This window comes from Salvia hispanica, chromosome 1 (assembly GCF_023119035.1).
Source record: "Salvia hispanica cultivar TCC Black 2014 chromosome 1, UniMelb_Shisp_WGS_1.0, whole genome shotgun sequence".
NCBI classification, from domain to species: Eukaryota; Viridiplantae; Streptophyta; class Magnoliopsida; order Lamiales; family Lamiaceae; genus Salvia; species Salvia hispanica.
In genome coordinates this window covers 2,068,595-2,085,958 of record NC_062965.1, presented here as the reverse complement: position 1 = coordinate 2,085,958, position 17,364 = coordinate 2,068,595, and the positions used below count along the sequence as shown (strand labels likewise).

The window sequence follows — 17,364 nt, the reverse complement described above, 5'->3', positions numbered from 1 at the left end:
TTCATTTTTCAGCTATCATTTTCTTTTCATTTAATGCAATTTAAGTATATTCACGTATCAAATTTTGTTCTTTGACAAATTCGAAAGCTAAGTACAGATACAAATTAAATTAACAAGCTAAATACTCACGAAAAGTATAAGCACATTACAAGCCGTGTTACATTCATAATACAACGAAGTTAGGTATATTTGAAACGGAATTTAGGTATTAATTTATTACTATAATACTATGTTATTTTATGATTTTATTAGATTATTGAATCTCTAGAGCAACCACACACAAAGCACCAAAATAGATAAATACACTATGGATCAGACAAATTCAAATCTGAGAAGAAGCTTGACACACTTGTATTTTTCTCCCTTGCGTGTGTAGAGTGGGACGGCTCGAATACCTTCCCTGAGCTCCGACACGGGGAGGCACGTCTGGCCGGCAAACATAGTTTTACCAGATACATCTTCCTCGGAAACCTGGAGTCGGAGGAGAGCTAGTTCAGGAACTGTCAATGGGAACTCGAACACCTCATCCCACGACGGGATCCAGTTGTCGTCTATTGTCTTTGTTTTCTTCTTCTTCTTGTCAGCCGGCACTCCCACAATTGCAATCTAAAGTCGAAAATTGTGTAAATCATCATCAGCAACAGCAACGGGTTAAGGATGTGGATCAACTAGTCGATGCTTACCTTAGCACGAAAATCCGGGGGAGAGTAGGTATCAAAGTGTGTATGAGAGAAATCGTAATACCATCCTTCGCCCATATATACTGTCACCTGTTTCGAAGTAAAGAACTAAGCAAGGGCAAATCATGCATCATCTTCCATTATAGTAGAGAAATTCACTCACTCTCAGAGTAGTTTTGACAGGCAATTCAGCTTTCGGATCAAAGACCTCGTCAGCATCCAACAGAAAATCTGGCTTTTTAACATAGCCACACCCGCCATTCGCCCTGAACATCCCGTGCATCAACCATAGTGATTTTCCATAACCCTGTCAAAATTTGTTTATGCGTGTCAGTAGCAGCCTGCAAGCTAATAGGCGAACTATATTGAGTTACGTTACGTATCCAGTTTGATAAGAAATGAAAAGCCTTATCCACTTCTGTAGATTTACATTCCAATGTAAACATGCGTAAGAAACTATCAATTAACATCATAGTTTCCAAATAATATTATGCAAAAGAAAAGCTAGCACAAGTTGGTGACTGTCAAGCATGATTCACACACAAGTCCATGTCAAGAACATTTTTTTTCCACATCAATATGAGTAAGAAAAGATCTGTAATAATAGCAGTATGTTTTAGCTAACCTGCATATTTAACGCAACCATTTGAGCTCCATGCATCAATGCACATAACGGTTTATAATTGGAGGAGTCCAACCGAATAGCTCGGGGGTATATTCTCAATATGTTCTTTTGTGTGAACCTATAAAAGTATCACAATTGGTTCATATTCAAGTTGAGTGAAGGAAAATTGTGACACCATGTTACCTCAACACAGACAAAAAGAGAAATATGATCAAAAAAATATGGTATATACCTAACAATGTCTTGTCCATATCCTCCTGAGATCGCATCTTCAAACTTTTGCTCACTCAAGCTAATACGTCTCACTTTCGTAGGATCAACCCTCAGCCACGCCTGTATGCCTCCCTTTCCCCTTCCAGCAGGGATAGCGATCAAATCCCTGTATTGGGGTGCTGCTTGGCTCCGTACCTTTGGATCCTTCTCATCATCTTCATCTGTTTCCGTGACATCTCTGTTTGCATCATCATCATCATCATCATCCTAGAGGAGAAGTGTTGGTCACTTAAACTGACAGAAACAAACACATTTTTATTATAGTGAGGACAACTCAACAAGACACCTTATCGTGATCATTTCTTGGTATAAGATCCGGAACTTCTCTAGGATGAGCTCCATCATCGGACGAACTGTCTGTGCAGCTTTTCTTCGCTTTATCCTCTTTTCCTTCCAAGTACTCCTTAGGCGGTTTAGTTGATATGATAATCCGCCTCTTGAGTGATTCCGGAGAGGGAAATTCTCCTAAAAGGCTTGAACCAGGGTGGGTAACCAGCATTTCTCCAAATGTTTGAACAATCATCTAGAATTAATCAAACAACACTTTAAGCCAAAGATGACAAATCAATCCCTACAATATAGACCATTTCTATATACCTCAGCAACTAGAGCTTGAAGATCAGCAGTTAGATGATCTTCAAGTGTTATTATAACAGGATACTCCGACGCAGAAAAAGCATGATTCTTAATTGACCTCAAACATCTGATCAGTGGCACAGGAGTAGTCAGTGTCCTGCATCATAGATCCAAATTTAACAACCGTGATTAAGTCTAAAACAGCATTCAGATAAATAAATGCATATAATTCCAAGTTCATACCTCCCATGAAGAACATCAACGTTATCTTTTGTAGAATTCGGCCATAAATCCAGCTCAATCCCTCTAACACCGAGCTGCAGCGCGCGTACGATCGGAACATCGCTGCTGTCGCTACTAAATTGATTCCCAGTTAAATAGGTATTGTGGCTAGTATAAATGAAGTAATGAGACAGTGGAGCAGTCATATCATGGTGAACCTGAGAAACAGCAGCATCGCTTCACCGATTCATCAATTAGGTCTTAAACAAGCACGAATTGGCACAATCAAACTCAAAAAAAGCTCAAAATTACCCCAATTTTGGGGTCGAGAGGCTGATTCGCATCGCTGAACAGATACTTGAAGAACGCCTCCAAATCGAGCCCCCTCCGGTGGAAAATGTGGAGATGCTTCAGCGAATCGATGATTCCCTGCGCCTCCTCCGCCGTGGCGCTCGCCTCCGCCTGAACCTCCACCAGGAACCGCCGCAGATCGTCCGCGCTCATCACGCCGCTCTGCGAGTACGCCTCGAACAGCGCCTTCACGTCCGGCGGCGCCTCCGCGGCGGTCAGGCGGAAGCGGCGGCGGAAGCAGAAGCACACTCTGTAGGTCTGCTTGGACATGGAATTGTTCAATCGAGCAGGATCGGAAGCGAATCAGCGGAAATCGGAAGTGATCGAGGAAGCTGCGATTGAATGATTTGAATCGACGGCAAAAGTGTGATCGGCGCTGCATATTTGTGTGGATCAAATAAAGTTGAAAAGGTGAAGAATTGGGAATGATTATTCGTGGAAAGTCATAAATTAGAAGTGCAGATGAATTGCGCGGGAATTGTTTAATCGCGTTGCTGTTTCTTTTGAGGAAGCGAATAGATTCTTAGAATTCGAATAAAATGGTGAAATGACTTTTTTTTCTTATTTTAATTGCAATGTTAAATTAATAAAGATACGATTAGCAAAAAATTATCTTCCTCAATTAAAGAAAGGCTTTTTGAGATAACAATAAGATATAGAGTGCCTTGAACCGTAGAACGCACCTCCGCGGGGCAGATCTCGTAGACTTGCCCAAGGTTTATCGAAACGGCGGTTAAAACCGAAACCGTGAGAATTTACCCGAACTGAAACCGTCAATTTTTGAACCGTGGTTCGGTTCAGGTTCAAAAAATTTCGAACTGAAACCGTGCGTGACTGCCGGTTCCACGCGGTTTCAAACCGAAACCGCAAAAACCGCCGAAAAACCGTAAAATCAAGCCGTAACCGCAAAAAACCGGCGGTTCGAAACTGAAACCGAAACCGGCGGTTTTGGAACCGGGACCGTAACCGCGAAACACACTCGCGGTTCGGTTCCGGTTCAACAATTTTCAAAACCGGAACCGACGGTTCCGAACCGTAACCGTCAGTTCCTGAACCGTGGGCACCTCTAAGATCTCGTATGCTTCCAGCCATGGGCAGACGCAGGAAAAAACTCGTATAAGGGCTGGGCTATATGTTCCAAATACTAATTGAAAGTATATTTTTGAGTGATTTAGGTTATTAATAGGGACTTTGTATAACAATTTACACAAATTTTAGATAAATGTAAAAATTTTATTAAAGAAAATATTTAAAAGAATGAGTTGATTAGGGGCATGAGCCCCTATGTCTCCTTCACCTAGTTCAACCAATGCTTCGAGCTCATTTCGATAGAATAAACCTATACATCCAAATAATTTGTGTTGTCTATAAATGGAAGAATGATGCAAGTGAGACGATTATACTAGAAGAGGTGGTCATATTTATCTATAGGAGGAGAATAAGACCTTTCAAGTATGTGAATACTTGGGAGAAGGTCCGTTACTATGAAAAAAATGGGTGTGTAGAGGAGAAGTGACCAGAACTAAGAGAGCGAAGTACCAATAGCCAACTATGACAGACCAAATGGGAGAATTAATCCCAAACTGGCCTGTTAGAAGAGAACTCATTTAGTATACAAACTTATACCAGTTATTCTCATAACTATTGTGAGATATTGAGTTCGTACTAACTCTCTAATAAAGACAAAGGTAATCCCTTTCCAAGAGACAATGCGGGTGAGAGCGTTAGTGTGGAGACTGGACTGGATAAAGACAGCTAAGCACATGACAAGACGAACTAAAATGGTCGAACTCTCTCGGCAAGAGATGAGCAGAGTTGCAAAACAAACAAAAGAAAACAAACAAAAATTTGGAGCACCACACACACCAAACTAAATAGAGAAAAAAAAATTGACATAGGTCTAACAAGAATAAAGACACGTCTTAGGTGAACTAGTAGAAATTGCAAAAGCACCCCATGTTTCCAGAAGTCTCGAGAAGAAAATGAGATTCTTCAATGCAGCTATTGTTTTTTTTAATTATGTAACTTTATTTATTTTGACCAAATTCGAATTTTTCGAGTATTCACATGTGAGAATATAATCGCAATTGTAAATTAAGGAATTTTCCAAGTATTCACATGTGTAAATATAATCGCAATTGTAATTAAGTAAAGTTTAATTTTGTGTTCTGGATTATCAGATACTCCCTCTGTCCCACTTTAGGAGTTTCGGTTGAGTTTGGCACGTGTAAAGGAAAGTTGATGAAAAAAGAGAGTGGAATGTTGGTCCTACTTTTTTATATTAGTTTTATAATAAAATGTGAGTGGAAAAATATTAGTGGAATGTGGTGTCTAATAATTTATAGAATATTCCAACCGAGACTTCTAAAATGAGACACCTAAATATGGTAAATTGAGACTCTTAAAGTGGGACGATGAGAGTATAAAGTTCAAGACAATACAAATGAAATGCAATTTTAGTACATGTGTTTGCTCATACACTAATAATTATAGCTAATCAATTAAATCAAGATTTGATATGTCTTGAAGTTGTCTAGGCTCGAGGTATCACTTTTTGCTTTGCTTTATAAGTTGCTTTAAAGTTAGCAAATTGTCACTTTTTCTGATAGCATCTCTCACTAAGTAATGTCCTCTTTATAGTGAGAAAAAGTGAGAAAGTTGTTTTATGAAAAATATCCCAAACTTGCACATCAAATAAAGGAAACGAGGTTCTCTCTATTACCCATGTAATCAATATCACAATCTATGTTACAGTCTAGAATCAAAATTCAGAAAATTGAGTAAATTTTTTTAAAAAATACATGTACATAAATTTGAACAAAAATACACTTCATTCAAACTTAAACCTCATAAGAAGCCTAACAGATTTGAATTTTCGACCCTTCCTGTCGTAAAGTGGAACTGCTCGAATGCCCGGTCTCAACTCCGACACTGGTAAACACGCCTGCCCTCCGAAATCATCCTTGTCCGATCTATCATGCTCGCGGACTTCTATTCGCAGGAGAGCTAGCTCAGGAATTCTTAATGGAAACGTAAACTCTTGATCCCAGTAAGGCGCCCAGTCGTCTTCTATTATCCTCGTTTTACACTTGGCGGCGTCTAGTGGCACACCGATGATGTATATCTGCAACCTCACAATCATAGGATCAAACGGAGATACTCAGTCGACGATCCTAACATAACTAAGAAGAGTGATCACTGTCTATGTCAAATATGAGGGACTCTTTATCTTAGACCATTTAGTTCTAGCTCGGCCCGAGCTAGATTGACCTGTTTTGACACCTCTAATCACCGGACATGAGCTTATGTTCGGATATGGGTACTGTCTAACTGACTAGCATGACTCATCAAATCATAAGATTTCAAAAGTTCTAGCTTACCTTCGTGTAGAAGTCCGGTGGTGAGTACGTATCAAAATGCGTGTGGCTGAAATCCAGACGCCACCCATCTCCCATGTACACGATCACCTGTGAAATCGAGAATGATTCATAAGAAACTCTACCACAAGATTTCACTAACAAGAGGACTTAAATGGATAGAGCTTGCAGAGAGCATTAAAGGAAAAAGGATCGACGGGTTGTGGCTTTCCGGTCACCTTTAATGTCAACCTCACAGGCCATGGCAGTTTGGGATCAAACACATCGCCGTTTGAGTTCTTGCTCATAAGCAAATGTGGTTTCTTGAAATATCCGCAGCCTCCATTCGCCCGGAAAAATCCATGCATCGTCCAAAGAGCTTTTCCGTATCCCTATTATATCAAAGAAGAAAACAACAATTTCAGCAAGATTAAAAGCTCTTACATCCTAAAGCAAAAACCAAAAAGGGGTGGCTCGCTAAATGCACCATTTATCCAGGGAAAACAAAACTAACCTGCATATTAAACGCGACCATCTGTGCTCCGTGCATCCACGCGATGATTGGACTAAAATTTGATGAAGTTACCCGCGTGCCCTTAGGAAACACCCTTAACAAGTGCTTTTGTGTGAACCTAGAGCATGTTCGAGAAGTGGAAACAAGTAGCTATAATCATAAGATGGTCGCAATAAAAAGCATAAACAAAATACGAGATAAGCATACCTCACGACATCGCTAGCATACAAGGTTGCAGCCCTCTCAAGCTCTTGCTCGCTCAAACTAAGCCGTCTAGCTCTGTCAAGTCTGACTCTCAGCACCTGCCTCAAGCACTTGTTCTTGGCATTCCCAGCATGAATGGCTATCAGACGTTTGTACTCCGGTGCTGCCACATTTCCGGATGTTATACTGTCGTAATCCTCATAATCACTGTCGCTTTCTAGCTGAAAAGAAAGAAAGCTGGTTAGCATCATGACAGTTGAAACATTGAACAAAACAAAATTCAGTTTATCAATATTTTACCTTGTCATCAGCTTCCGATTCAGCTTCAGTCTCATCATCAGAAAAATCTTTATACTTTGGTGAGGAGGTTTCTCCTCCCTTGCTGTGATTGGAACCAAGATACTCCTTAGGTGGCTTCGTCGAGAGTATAATCTTATACTTCAAGGACTCAACTGCAGGAAAGTCCTCTGCGTATCCTGATTCGGGGCAATACAACGAGTCTCCAAAAATTCGCATCGCCATCTAAGAAATGGAGAATTCTCATAAACAACCATATCTTGATAAATTCAGAACAATTCAACCTAGAAAAAGCAGAAAGTAGTTACCTCCGCCACTCTAGCCTGGAGGTCCGGAGTGAGATGATCCTCTAACGTGATTATGACAGGATAAGGCGACTTAACAAAGGCATGCTCTTTTATAGACTTGAAGCATTTGAAGAGGGGCACTGGAGCCGTAAGCGTTCTGCCAATTTATCCTCAACAATCAAAACGTAGACTACAAACATACTCGAGGATTTTGACAGCTTAATTCTTGAACACAAGCGATCAACAGCGACGTCTGGAAATAGAGGAATGTAAACAAAGAAGCTTACCATACCTTCCATGAAGCACATGCACACTATCTTTGGTAGAATTGGGCCATAAATCAAGCTCAATCCCCCTCACACCGTTTTCAAGAGCTTTTGCGATAGGGGTTTCACTACAGTCACTGCTCAACTGGTTCCCGGTTAAGTAGGAATTGTGACCTGTATATATGAAATAATGATGCAACGGAGCAGTCATGTCATGGTGTACCTGGAATTGTGCAAATTCCCAATGTAAATATGAATTGTATAATTTCTCAAATAAACTTGCCCATCTCTACTTTTTCAAATTATTACAATGGTTTAACACTGCAAATATTTGAAAAGCTACTAATTCATTGAAAGCATTAAATCAAAACACGGCAGGTCATTCAGTCAATTCTTTAAGTTAAAACAAGAAACAAAAAGAAAACCAATTCTTGCTCCTATTTCACTACATCTTATTGCTTTTTCATAACAATGAAAACAAAGAAAATATTGATATACTTCCATTTAAGCATTAATCTCCAATTTTCTACATGCATTTGCTACCAATTTGCAGAAGTTTTTGAATTTAACATTCATATATTCCTTATCAACTAATATTCCAACAATATGCAACAAAATGAAATTAATCTCATACGGACATTATCTTCTCCGGTTTTCCTTCTACCTCTAAATCCCAAACTACCTTAAAATCTCCAAAGTTGTATGGGCATATATTCTATACTATCTTTGTCTCAAGTTAATCGATTCGTATTCGATTTTGGGACATCCCAAGGTAAATGAGTCATTTTCTTATTTGTCAAAATTCAATCTTTATAACTCAATAAACAACATTTCCCTTAATTCCCGTGCCCAAGAAGCACCTCGCTAAACACGACATGGAGAGAGTACTAGAATTTCCTTGCATGAGCCCAAAATCACCATAGAAGTCCCTCTGTTCAACTAGTAGTAATTATTTTCAAAATCACAATGCTTTCTAACTTAAAAGAGCATATGTGCTCACATCCTCCAAAAAATAACTTCCTCAACTCAACTTATTTTTCCATAATCTTATACTCCATATAAGTTATACTCCTTCTGTCCCATTAGAAATGTAACGTTTTCCTTTTTGGGTTGTCCCAATAAAAATGAAACGTTTCGTAAAATGGAAACAATTCTATCTCTGCTTTTTCTTCTCTCTTACTTTACTCTCTCTTCATTAACACACAAAATAACACTGCATAAAATCTTGTGCCGAAAACCAAATGTTGCATATTTATTGGGACGGAGAGAGTAAATAACAATCGTTTTATAAAAAGAACTCCCTATAGTTTGTTATTTCTAATATGTATACATTTCAGTTTCACAATTCTACCTCTAACAATATGTTATCCAAATATTTTGACAATTTCCTAAAATAAGCGTAGCCAAACAGCTCCTAAGATAGAAATTGGGGATTTTAAAATTGAATCAGAGAGAGAGAGAGAAAAACCAGGGGATTGATAGGGCCATTGAGATCATCTTGAAAGAGGAAGTAGAAGAAGTCCTCCAGTGTGAAACTGAGGCTCATCACCTCCAATTCGTGGTGGCGCCGGTGGAACACGTGCCGCATAATCTCCGCCACGTCCACGGCGGTGCAATTGTACTCCTCCTGGTGCTGCACCATGAACTTCAGCAGCTGCTCCGCCGTCATCTGCTGCGCCCCCGCCGAGTACCGCCAGAACGCCTCCTTCACGTCCGGCGGCGGCTCCGACTCGCTGATTTTGAACTTCCGGTTGAAGCAACCGAACATTTTATAATAATTGTAGCTCCCCATTCGAATACACCACCGTTTCCCCCTCCAATTACTTTCTCCTTCCCTCTCTTATCGCGGAAACTCTGCGTGCATTTATATGCATACATGATCTCTGCGATCTCTATCCGTTTGGATTCAATTTTCTCGGCGCCATCGTCGATCGGAATCATGTAGCCATGAATCGTCTGATCGAAACAAAAATTCAAATAGATGATCAGATTGATCGATTGATAGATGAAATTGATGCGATTAGTTTAGGGATGAAGAAGGTGGTGGGAATGATCATGTAATCATGGAATTTTTACGCCAAAAAATCGAAAAAATTGGGGAAAATGATGAAAAATGGATGAATAATGTGGTTTTGGGAGTTGTGGGAATTGGATTGAGGAAGAAGAAGATGGCTAAAATTAAGGATAATGAGAGGTTGGATTATTGTTAATGCAGCTTTGTTATTACGAACTAATTAATTCATTAACTCTCCATTTTTTGTTCTATTTATTGTTTTATTATAACTTATTATGACCTGTTTTTTTTAAGTGAATGATAATTTTCTAGTACAATAAGACTATTTTCATTTTTTGCCTTGAAAATTTATTACTGGTTTAATATTTTAGTCTTCCCTCCAATTTTTATTTGAAAAATTACTTTGAAAAGTGCGATCAGATATCTCATGCTTATTCTGGCTTCCATAAAGGAAATGGCGGTTCTGATATTTTAGTTGATTTTAGCCCATTTTTTCCAAGTTTCAAAACGATTTCTTATAATTTTTTCCTTGTTTTTAGGCCAATATCAACGATAAAACACTGATTATGGTTAATTAACTGACGTACATTATTCCGATTAAACCAAGGAGAGATGGCTACGATTCGAAAACTAGAACATGCATTATGATCCTGCGTTGAACCAACGATTACGGTTTAACTATGCATCTCCTAGCTCTTATAATTTATCTTGCTTCACAATTATTGAAAGTGTTGCGCTATTCTTTAGTTAATTTTTCAAGGCGTCACAAATCATGCTACGTACGAAGTTGATGGTCAAATTTTAACTTATTTTTGTATCATGAACAATTAACACAAGAGCATGATATTTTCATGTTTTTGTATATAACACTATAATCTTGCATCATATTTTGTACTACGTCAACATGATAATATTGTTTCGACATGATAATGACGTGACACGCTCAAGCTATCAATGCTGCTTGGTAACACATAGGCTGGTCATCATTGCCTTCATTTTTTTGCCTTCCTTTTTTGGCCAGCATTTAATGAGTGGCAAAACAATCTTGAAAACATTTTCCACATTTTTGAAGACTTTTGTTACCTCTCACACTTGAGCTCAAGTCAACCAAGACCAAAGTCTTGACGACTCGACTCGAGCTCTGAGTCAACCATACTTCAAGCCAAGTTTTGGGCTCATTTTGATATTAGTTTATTCGCATAGGCCGTGACAGGAGGAAAGTTGGATGAACAGCATTCAAGAAACTAAGAACTATTCATAAGAAAAAGTACATATTTTCACAAAACATCAAATTATTCACCTGCAAAGGAACCATATACTGTCTTCAACATATATCTCTCTGTGTCTTCATTCAGTTAGAAATGAAAGATATCAAAACCCTCCAAACCTAATCAAGTTTCATGAACACCTCACTTGCCAATCATCACCTATCAGTTTGAACAGAATTAGACACTTTCTTTCAAAGGAGATTCAGTCACCCTCAGCCACCATTAACGATTCGATCGATCTAATATCAATCCGCCCACGAGTCGCCACTGCTTGTTCTCAACACATTCTGCTCACAAAGTCATATGCAACAAAGAGCACATACCAGAAGAACTACAGAGCCCATCAGGAGCAGACTAGTCCAACACAAGTGAGACATATTTTAATCTGGAAGCATCCGCATAAATGGACGACACAAGTATCCATCCATGCCATAAAACGGCCGATCACATGAGAAAAAACACATTCTACTCATTCCAGTCAGTCGCAACAGAAATCATCAGATAGCATGTTCTGAGTGAGCCATACAGAAATCAAATGTCAAATACGATTAATAATGGAGTGAAAATTTGACTCCAAAACTAATGGTAGATCCATAAAATCTGTTTTCAGCAAAAAAACTGATGACAACAGCTCACCCTTCAAACAAAGGGACAACCCTCCAGCAAACATCACACAAAAGAAGAGGAAGATTCAGACCTTTTCTCGAACAAATCCTGGCTGAAAGAACAGTCGAGAACATTGTGCTAAAAATAGTAAACTGCAGTGGCTACCGAACAAAAATAGTAGATAAGAGTTGCGACACGAGTTGGCACTGTTTTAAGTTGTGATATTTTCTTTAGGCTCAAGCTTCCACAAGATCACAATATACAGAGCACCCTATCAATCTGAATGCAACTTGTGATGAAATCTTTATTATTACGTAAAAAACTCCATCCATTGAGCACCAAGATTGGACCTAAGGCTACAAACTATTGGAGGCTCCATCTGAGAATTTACAAGCGATGAGCACCAACATAAAAAGACTCGAAACAGTAACTTAGGAACTTCACTCATGATGCTGCAATGAACCCATGCTGCACCACCAGGAGAATCAGAGCACTTAGAAGAGCCAACTTTTTCAAGGGACCTGCCAAGCATTTAACAACAGACTCATGTTGCCAATCAAGATATTAATTCTTAGTACATTATTTTTCCAGAATCTCAGCTCCTTATACCAATCTTAGGCGAGCAAAGCTGAGTGACCCTTGTTTTCCATGAAATTAAACCATACCGGCATCTTGATGCCCCTTCTCTTCCAGCAAACTTCATTCACATGCAGATATTGCTGTTCGCATCGGATGCTGCTACATCCAAGCATAAAAAGGGCAGTAGCAACTCAAAATCTTCTTCTTTTCACTCTAGCCTCAGTGAATCCATCATCATGCCAGACCCTTTCGACAGGAGGTCTGAAATTTCCATCCTGCTGCTCTTCCATATTTCTCATTCTCCGTGGTACAGCAAGAGATGGATGCTTGGCTCGCCCATCAAATTCCCTTTCCCGGCCGTTACTTCTCTCAAATTCTGTATCTGCATCTGGACAGAATCTGAATGGCCTGGGTCCATCATTCATATGAAATCTAAAATTTTCATTATCATTGTTAAAATTTGGTCGAAACGAACGGATAGGTCCTCTCCTCTCTATGAACTTTCTTCTATCATCCATGCTGCCATCACCACCACGAAGCTCATGAAACTTATTGGAATGTGATGGCCCATTCAAGTACTCTTCACCATCTCCCATCTCTCGAGAATCTAATGCATCAGCTCTCCTAGTATTTCTAGGAAAAAAAAGTCCAGGTGAGTCTCTCCTATTAGAATCAGTAGTCCTAGGATGAATGTGCTCCCTTCCAGAATCAACTTCTCTCATGTCATTATTATGCCTTGCAACATAGGAGGGAGATCCACGCCTTCTAGCAACCATGTCATCATGAAAACAACCATGGTCAGGAGATCTCATCCTCCCCATTCTATACAACGCTGGAGACTGATGCTGAACAAGCTCTTGAAGTCCGTTGGGTGATCTCCTGCGAGGAGATGACCACGGACCAGGAGAACGTGTTCGAGATCTAACTGGAGATTTTGAGCGAATTCGAGGATAGCCCTTTCTTTGCAGGGTAGTAGAGAAGTTCCTGTTCCCACGCACAAGCTGATTATCAAGTTCTTCATACAAAGCTTGTGGTTGAGCATAGACAGGATTACCAACATCATCAGATAAATGCTGCATAAACTTCTCATCGTTTTGAAGTCCCATCATATTGGAACCAGCCTCTCCAGAACTGCGTCTTGGACTTGAATTTCTTGGGATTCTGTGAATCATCTGAAAGCCCCTTGCCACAGGACCATCTCTATCACCAGAAGAGACTCTCCTCAAGGATGCACGGCGTAGTGAAGAAAATTCATCATTCATTGTCTTCCTTCTGTTACCACCAAAAGAGGTATTATCTTGTGGAATATTATAGCCACCATGTTCAAGATCAGCATCAGAAATGGATGAAGCATGTTTACGCCTGATGACTCGATAATCAGATTGGCCATAAGAACTTTCTGGTGCAAAGTTGTGATCAGAATCCCATTCACGACGGAACGAGCCAAAACGGCCACCGGTTCTCCCTTTTCCACGCATGAAATTTGGTCTAGAATTCCTGACCGATTGATCATAGGCCCTATCTTTCACAAATTTATTTGAACCGCCAGTATAGAATTCATCTCTGCTAGATAAGATAAGCCACAGGAAATGAAAATATAAACAACATTCTTGGAAAAAAGGAATAGACTAATTAGAAAATGAAATGGAAAAAAAAAGACACGAAGATATATTCACCTATTGCCTCTTGGTTGCATCTCTCCATCAAAATCAGAATATCTTTCTTTCCCACTTCGTGTCGTCTGTGACCTATTTGAATAGTGTTTTGTTTTGAAAGGAGCTGACATAACTGAAGGGCGTGATAAATTTATGATGCGGCTCTTATTACTAGCATTGTTGGAATCCTTAGCGGCATCATGGCCATCTAGACATGCTCCGACATCAGACAAAGTCAAATCACCCTCACCCTCATGCATGCAGTTTTCTCTAACAACCTTGGCCTCACCACCAATTCCAACATCGATCCCATGGCTTTGATCAGTTGGAATATCAGAAGAGACTTGTCTTTCGAGCATATCTTCTACTGACATATCAAGTTGTCCATCAAGAGTGACACTGGTTGCTCTTTTCTCTTCAGCAACCACTTCTGACATTTCATATGACTCATGCAACGAGTTATCTTCAATGTCAGGCTCACAACAAGCACCAACTTGATCATTGGTCGGTTCAGCTTGAGTTCCGTCAATATTTTCCTCTACATCTTCTTTTTCCTTGAATACAGATGTACTCATGCTTTGGCTGACTGAAGGATCACCAGGCTGCAAATTTTGAGAATCAAATGCGACAAGTTTTAAATCATCATTACCCTTTCCCTCAACAATTGGAGCTCCTTCAGCTGCATGTTGCAAATGCTCTCGAACCTCACCATCTTCATATTCTTCATCTTCCTTTTGACGAACAGTACCAGCGGCACGAATATGTGCAGATTCAGTATCAGTATCAGACCCAGAGGAATTTTCTTCACGAGTATCATTAGATATGTCCATATCTACCTCACCATTTTCAGATGTGTTGTCATTTTGGAATGATTCAACTGCATGTTCATCAATCCGAGCCAATGCACACTTACCCTCGTCTACAACACTCGAACTCCCTAACTGAGACGTTCTTAATTGGTTGTTGTCCTTTCTGATAGGCATAGCATTTGGCTCATCAGGCTTGTTGTCACTGCTCTGAGATTCCTTACTATGAATGGATTGTTCAGATTGATTTAAAATATCTCTATTTGTAGTTACCTCTGAACAAGTTGTTAACCGCGCAGGAGATATACTCTGAGGCAACAAAGAAACTGGCATGGCAGAAGAGGATGCACAGCTATCTTGATGCTGCATAACTCTTGTAACAGGTGGAGTAGCAGCATCAATTGACTTGCAGACTTCTTGCTTGTAATCCTGAACCACTTCAGACTTTATCGGTATACGGTCATCTATTTTCTCAAGACTTGGGGATGACTGCAATATTGTTTGTAAGCTGTGGTTAATGGCACATTCTCTTTTAACTGAACTGAACTTTGAAGATTCCATATTGGTACTGCTAGAACTACCTATGCTACAGTCACGTTTCGAATTATCATCTATAGGTTCCGTTTTCACAGCCCTACTCACATTCACGATGGGTAGTTGCACCTGTTTCGAACTCAAATTTGGACTGGCACTAGTAAGGTCTAAGTTATCAGATAAAGATGAGCGCACACTGCTGGTATCCATAAACGGCATAGCTAGCCTAAGACCAAGTGAATCATCCACCTTGCGCTGTTGTGGAGATAATAACTTAAAAGAACTGGATGTGTGACCATCTAATATATGTTTTCCTTTATTATAACCAGGACGAGTCAAACTGGCCATAGTCAACAAAGATTTATCATCGCGATGACTATCACTCTTGTTGAACCCACCAATATTACCAAGCCCCTGAGTAAATGCATCGCTACATGTAGAACCTTCCCATACATCCATAGTCGTGTTCAAATCCCAATTTGATCGATTAGCAGATACCGGATTGCTGGAGTCAGCAGCAATATCTTTCTTGTCACGCGAAACAAGCTTTTCCTCATGTAAAGCCAAACTCAACAAAGATTCTACTTTGTCAGATTTACGGATATTAACTTCCTTTTGTTGATGTTCCGAAGCATGAACAACCGATTCTTGTGGTCCTAATGACAATTCAACATTCATTTTTTCAGTAGAACGTTGAAGTCCAAAGGTACCTTCAATTTGTCCACCAACAATTTCCTGCTTCACATGTGCTGAAGATCTTTCACTCTGCTCGACGACCTTTTTGTTCCCTGAATCATCTGGAAGACCTAAACTACTTCCGGGCTTCGCCTCAACAGGCTTGGATGCAGCAACATCCACATTAGCTAGCTTCACTGGATCAACTTCCTTTTTCACAGAGTTAACCAAAGAATCAGATTTCATTGCCTCACTTGACGGCATCCCACCTCCATCTTGACCTTTAGATTCTTCTTTTTGCTTTGAACCGCAATCCTCCAAAGCTGGAGGATTTTCTTCTCGGGGAGGAGAACAAGGCTGGAATACCGGAATCCGCCTCTTCTTTATAGGGATACTGCTCGAAAAACTAAGAGACCGCTGCTCATGTACACAAAACTAACGATATTAGACAACAAAAAAATCTCAAACTAGAAAAATTAACAACGAATAATCTAAAAGAAAGATCGAAAACCTCTGCATTTCCTGGAACAGACATGAGTCCAAATACAACACTCCTGCGATAAAACAGCTCACGGATCAAAAACTAGCTCAATTCACTAAAATACTCTCCAATGATTAGCAATCGGAAGGATTAATTATAAATTCAACATATTTATTGTTCTAAATCTGCAAGACAATACTCTCCATATGACCTAATTGATTAATCAATTAATACAAGTTGCACAAATTAAAGAGAATTAGACTAACAAAGCTCAGAGAGAGAGAGAGGAAGACCGATAGCGTTATCTCTTCCCAGCGTAAATAAACACCATAAATAAAAGTGGACAAAAAATCGAAAACGAATCTTAGCCTATCGCTAACACCTTTACCCTAGCTCTCCAATAAATCAAATTAAACACGATTTAAATCACGATTCACGCTAAGATAGGTGAAAAACACGCAGTTCGTGAATCAGCTCGGCAAGCAAAAACGAAGAAGAGAGAAAAAAATTCAGATCGGTGGCGGAGACATCGAAGGCAAATCCACAGCGTACAGCAAAATTATGTGGAAAAATAATTACCTAGAGAGATTGAGGAGAGGAGCAGAGAGAATTGGAGAGGGTAGAGAGAGAAAGAGAGGAGTATGGAGAAGGGTTTGTAGTGAGAGATAATGAGATGAGAGAAAATGAAGAAGATGACTGATGAGAGACGAAGGTGTTTTCCAAGTGGTTTCCATCAAATAAATAAATATAGTTTGTCCTTTTCTGCAATTATTATTAATATTGTTATGGTCCCATTTTGAATTAAATTTCTTTGGTCCGGATCTGCGATTTAAAGTCTCACTTTGATTCGAGTCGAGTATGAAAATATGAAAATAGTTAGAAATTTTTAGTGATCGTACTGGCTCAATTCTAAGGAAAATGACTCATTTCTCAAACGGCATAAGATTTTATATTTTATTTTGTGTGTTCGGTGGATAGAATAAAGTAGAAATAAATAGATTTTATTTTTAATAATGGATCATTTTAGGTAAGATAAATTAGAAAAAAAAAATGTGTCATGTTCAGTAGGGTGGAGGGATTATTACTTTTATAATT

The 17,364-nt window shown here is 39.4% G+C and overlaps 3 protein-coding genes across 5 annotated transcripts; all 3 read right to left on the bottom strand.

Moving 5' to 3' along the window:
* Nucleotides 1-96: 96 nt before the first annotated feature.
* Nucleotides 97-3,150, bottom strand: LOC125210768 (phosphoinositide phospholipase C 2-like). Of its 2 annotated transcripts, none has more exons than XM_048110356.1 (9): nt 2,689-3,150; nt 2,398-2,594; nt 2,176-2,311; nt 1,865-2,101; nt 1,538-1,785; nt 1,306-1,423; nt 844-987; nt 684-770; nt 97-606 (listed from the first exon to the last, which is right to left on the bottom strand). In XM_048110356.1, exons 1-9 carry the CDS (start codon nt 2,995-2,997, stop codon nt 313-315), a joined length of 1,770 nt encoding a protein of 589 aa, XP_047966313.1. In that variant the 5' UTR covers nt 2,998-3,150; the 3' UTR covers nt 97-312. The 2 variants fall into 2 exon arrangements, with proteins under 2 accessions (XP_047966313.1, XP_047966320.1); XM_048110363.1 differs by having other exon boundaries at nt 2,398-2,613; nt 2,689-2,859.
* A 2,283-nt stretch (nt 3,151-5,433) lies between these two features.
* LOC125201456 (phosphoinositide phospholipase C 6-like) lies at nt 5,434-9,896 on the bottom strand. 2 transcript variants are annotated; one of them, XM_048099576.1, is made up of 9 exons: nt 9,120-9,894; nt 7,678-7,874; nt 7,407-7,542; nt 7,102-7,323; nt 6,805-7,022; nt 6,598-6,715; nt 6,323-6,475; nt 6,108-6,194; nt 5,434-5,851 (listed from the first exon to the last, which is right to left on the bottom strand). In XM_048099576.1, the coding sequence occupies exons 1-9, from the start codon at nt 9,441-9,443 to the stop codon at nt 5,558-5,560; spliced, it is 1,749 nt and encodes a 582-aa protein (XP_047955533.1). In that variant the 5' UTR covers nt 9,444-9,894; the 3' UTR covers nt 5,434-5,557. The 2 variants fall into 2 exon arrangements, with proteins under 2 accessions (XP_047955533.1, XP_047955534.1); XM_048099577.1 differs by having other exon boundaries at nt 5,684-5,858; nt 9,120-9,896.
* A 1,004-nt stretch (nt 9,897-10,900) lies between these two features.
* On the bottom strand, nt 10,901-16,933 carry LOC125202551. The gene is made up of 4 exons (XM_048100962.1): nt 16,849-16,933; nt 16,300-16,342; nt 13,795-16,205; nt 10,901-13,684 (listed from the first exon to the last, which is right to left on the bottom strand). Exons 2-4 carry the CDS (start codon nt 16,321-16,323, stop codon nt 12,310-12,312), a joined length of 3,810 nt encoding a protein of 1,269 aa, XP_047956919.1. The 5' UTR covers nt 16,324-16,342; nt 16,849-16,933; the 3' UTR covers nt 10,901-12,309.
* Between the last annotated feature and the right edge of the window lie 431 nt (nt 16,934-17,364).

Bases quoted from the DNA above. Each gene is read 5' to 3' on its own strand.
- LOC125202551 (XM_048100962.1), bottom strand. From the start codon at position 16,323: ATGTCTGTTCCAGGAAATGCAGAG. The intron at 16,206-16,299 runs GTTTTCGATCTT...GTACATGAGCAG, and splicing joins CTGTTCCAGGAAATGCAGAG to CGGTCTCTTAGTTTTTCGAG. The intron at 13,685-13,794 runs GTGAATATATCT...TATCTTATCTAG, and splicing joins ATGCAACCAAGAGGCAATAG to CAGAGATGAATTCTATACTG.
- LOC125210768 (XM_048110356.1), bottom strand. From the start codon at position 2,997: ATGTCCAAGCAGACCTACAGAGTGTGCTTCTGCTTCCGCCGCCGCTTC. The intron at 1,786-1,864 runs GTGTCTTGTTGA...CTTCTCCTCTAG, and splicing joins CAAGAAATGATCACGATAAG to GATGATGATGATGATGATGA. The intron at 607-683 runs GTAAGCATCGAC...TTTCGACTTTAG, and splicing joins CCCCGGATTTTCGTGCTAAG to ATTGCAATTGTGGGAGTGCC.
- LOC125201456 (XM_048099576.1), bottom strand. From the start codon at position 9,443: ATGGGGAGCTACAATTATTATAAAATGTTCGGTTGCTTCAACCGGAAG. The intron at 7,875-9,119 runs GTTTTTCTCTCT...GCACAATTCCAG, and splicing joins ATGGCCCTATCAATCCCCTG to GTACACCATGACATGACTGC. The intron at 7,023-7,101 runs GTAAAATATTGA...CTTTCTTTTCAG, and splicing joins AATCGGAAGCTGATGACAAG to CTAGAAAGCGACAGTGATTA.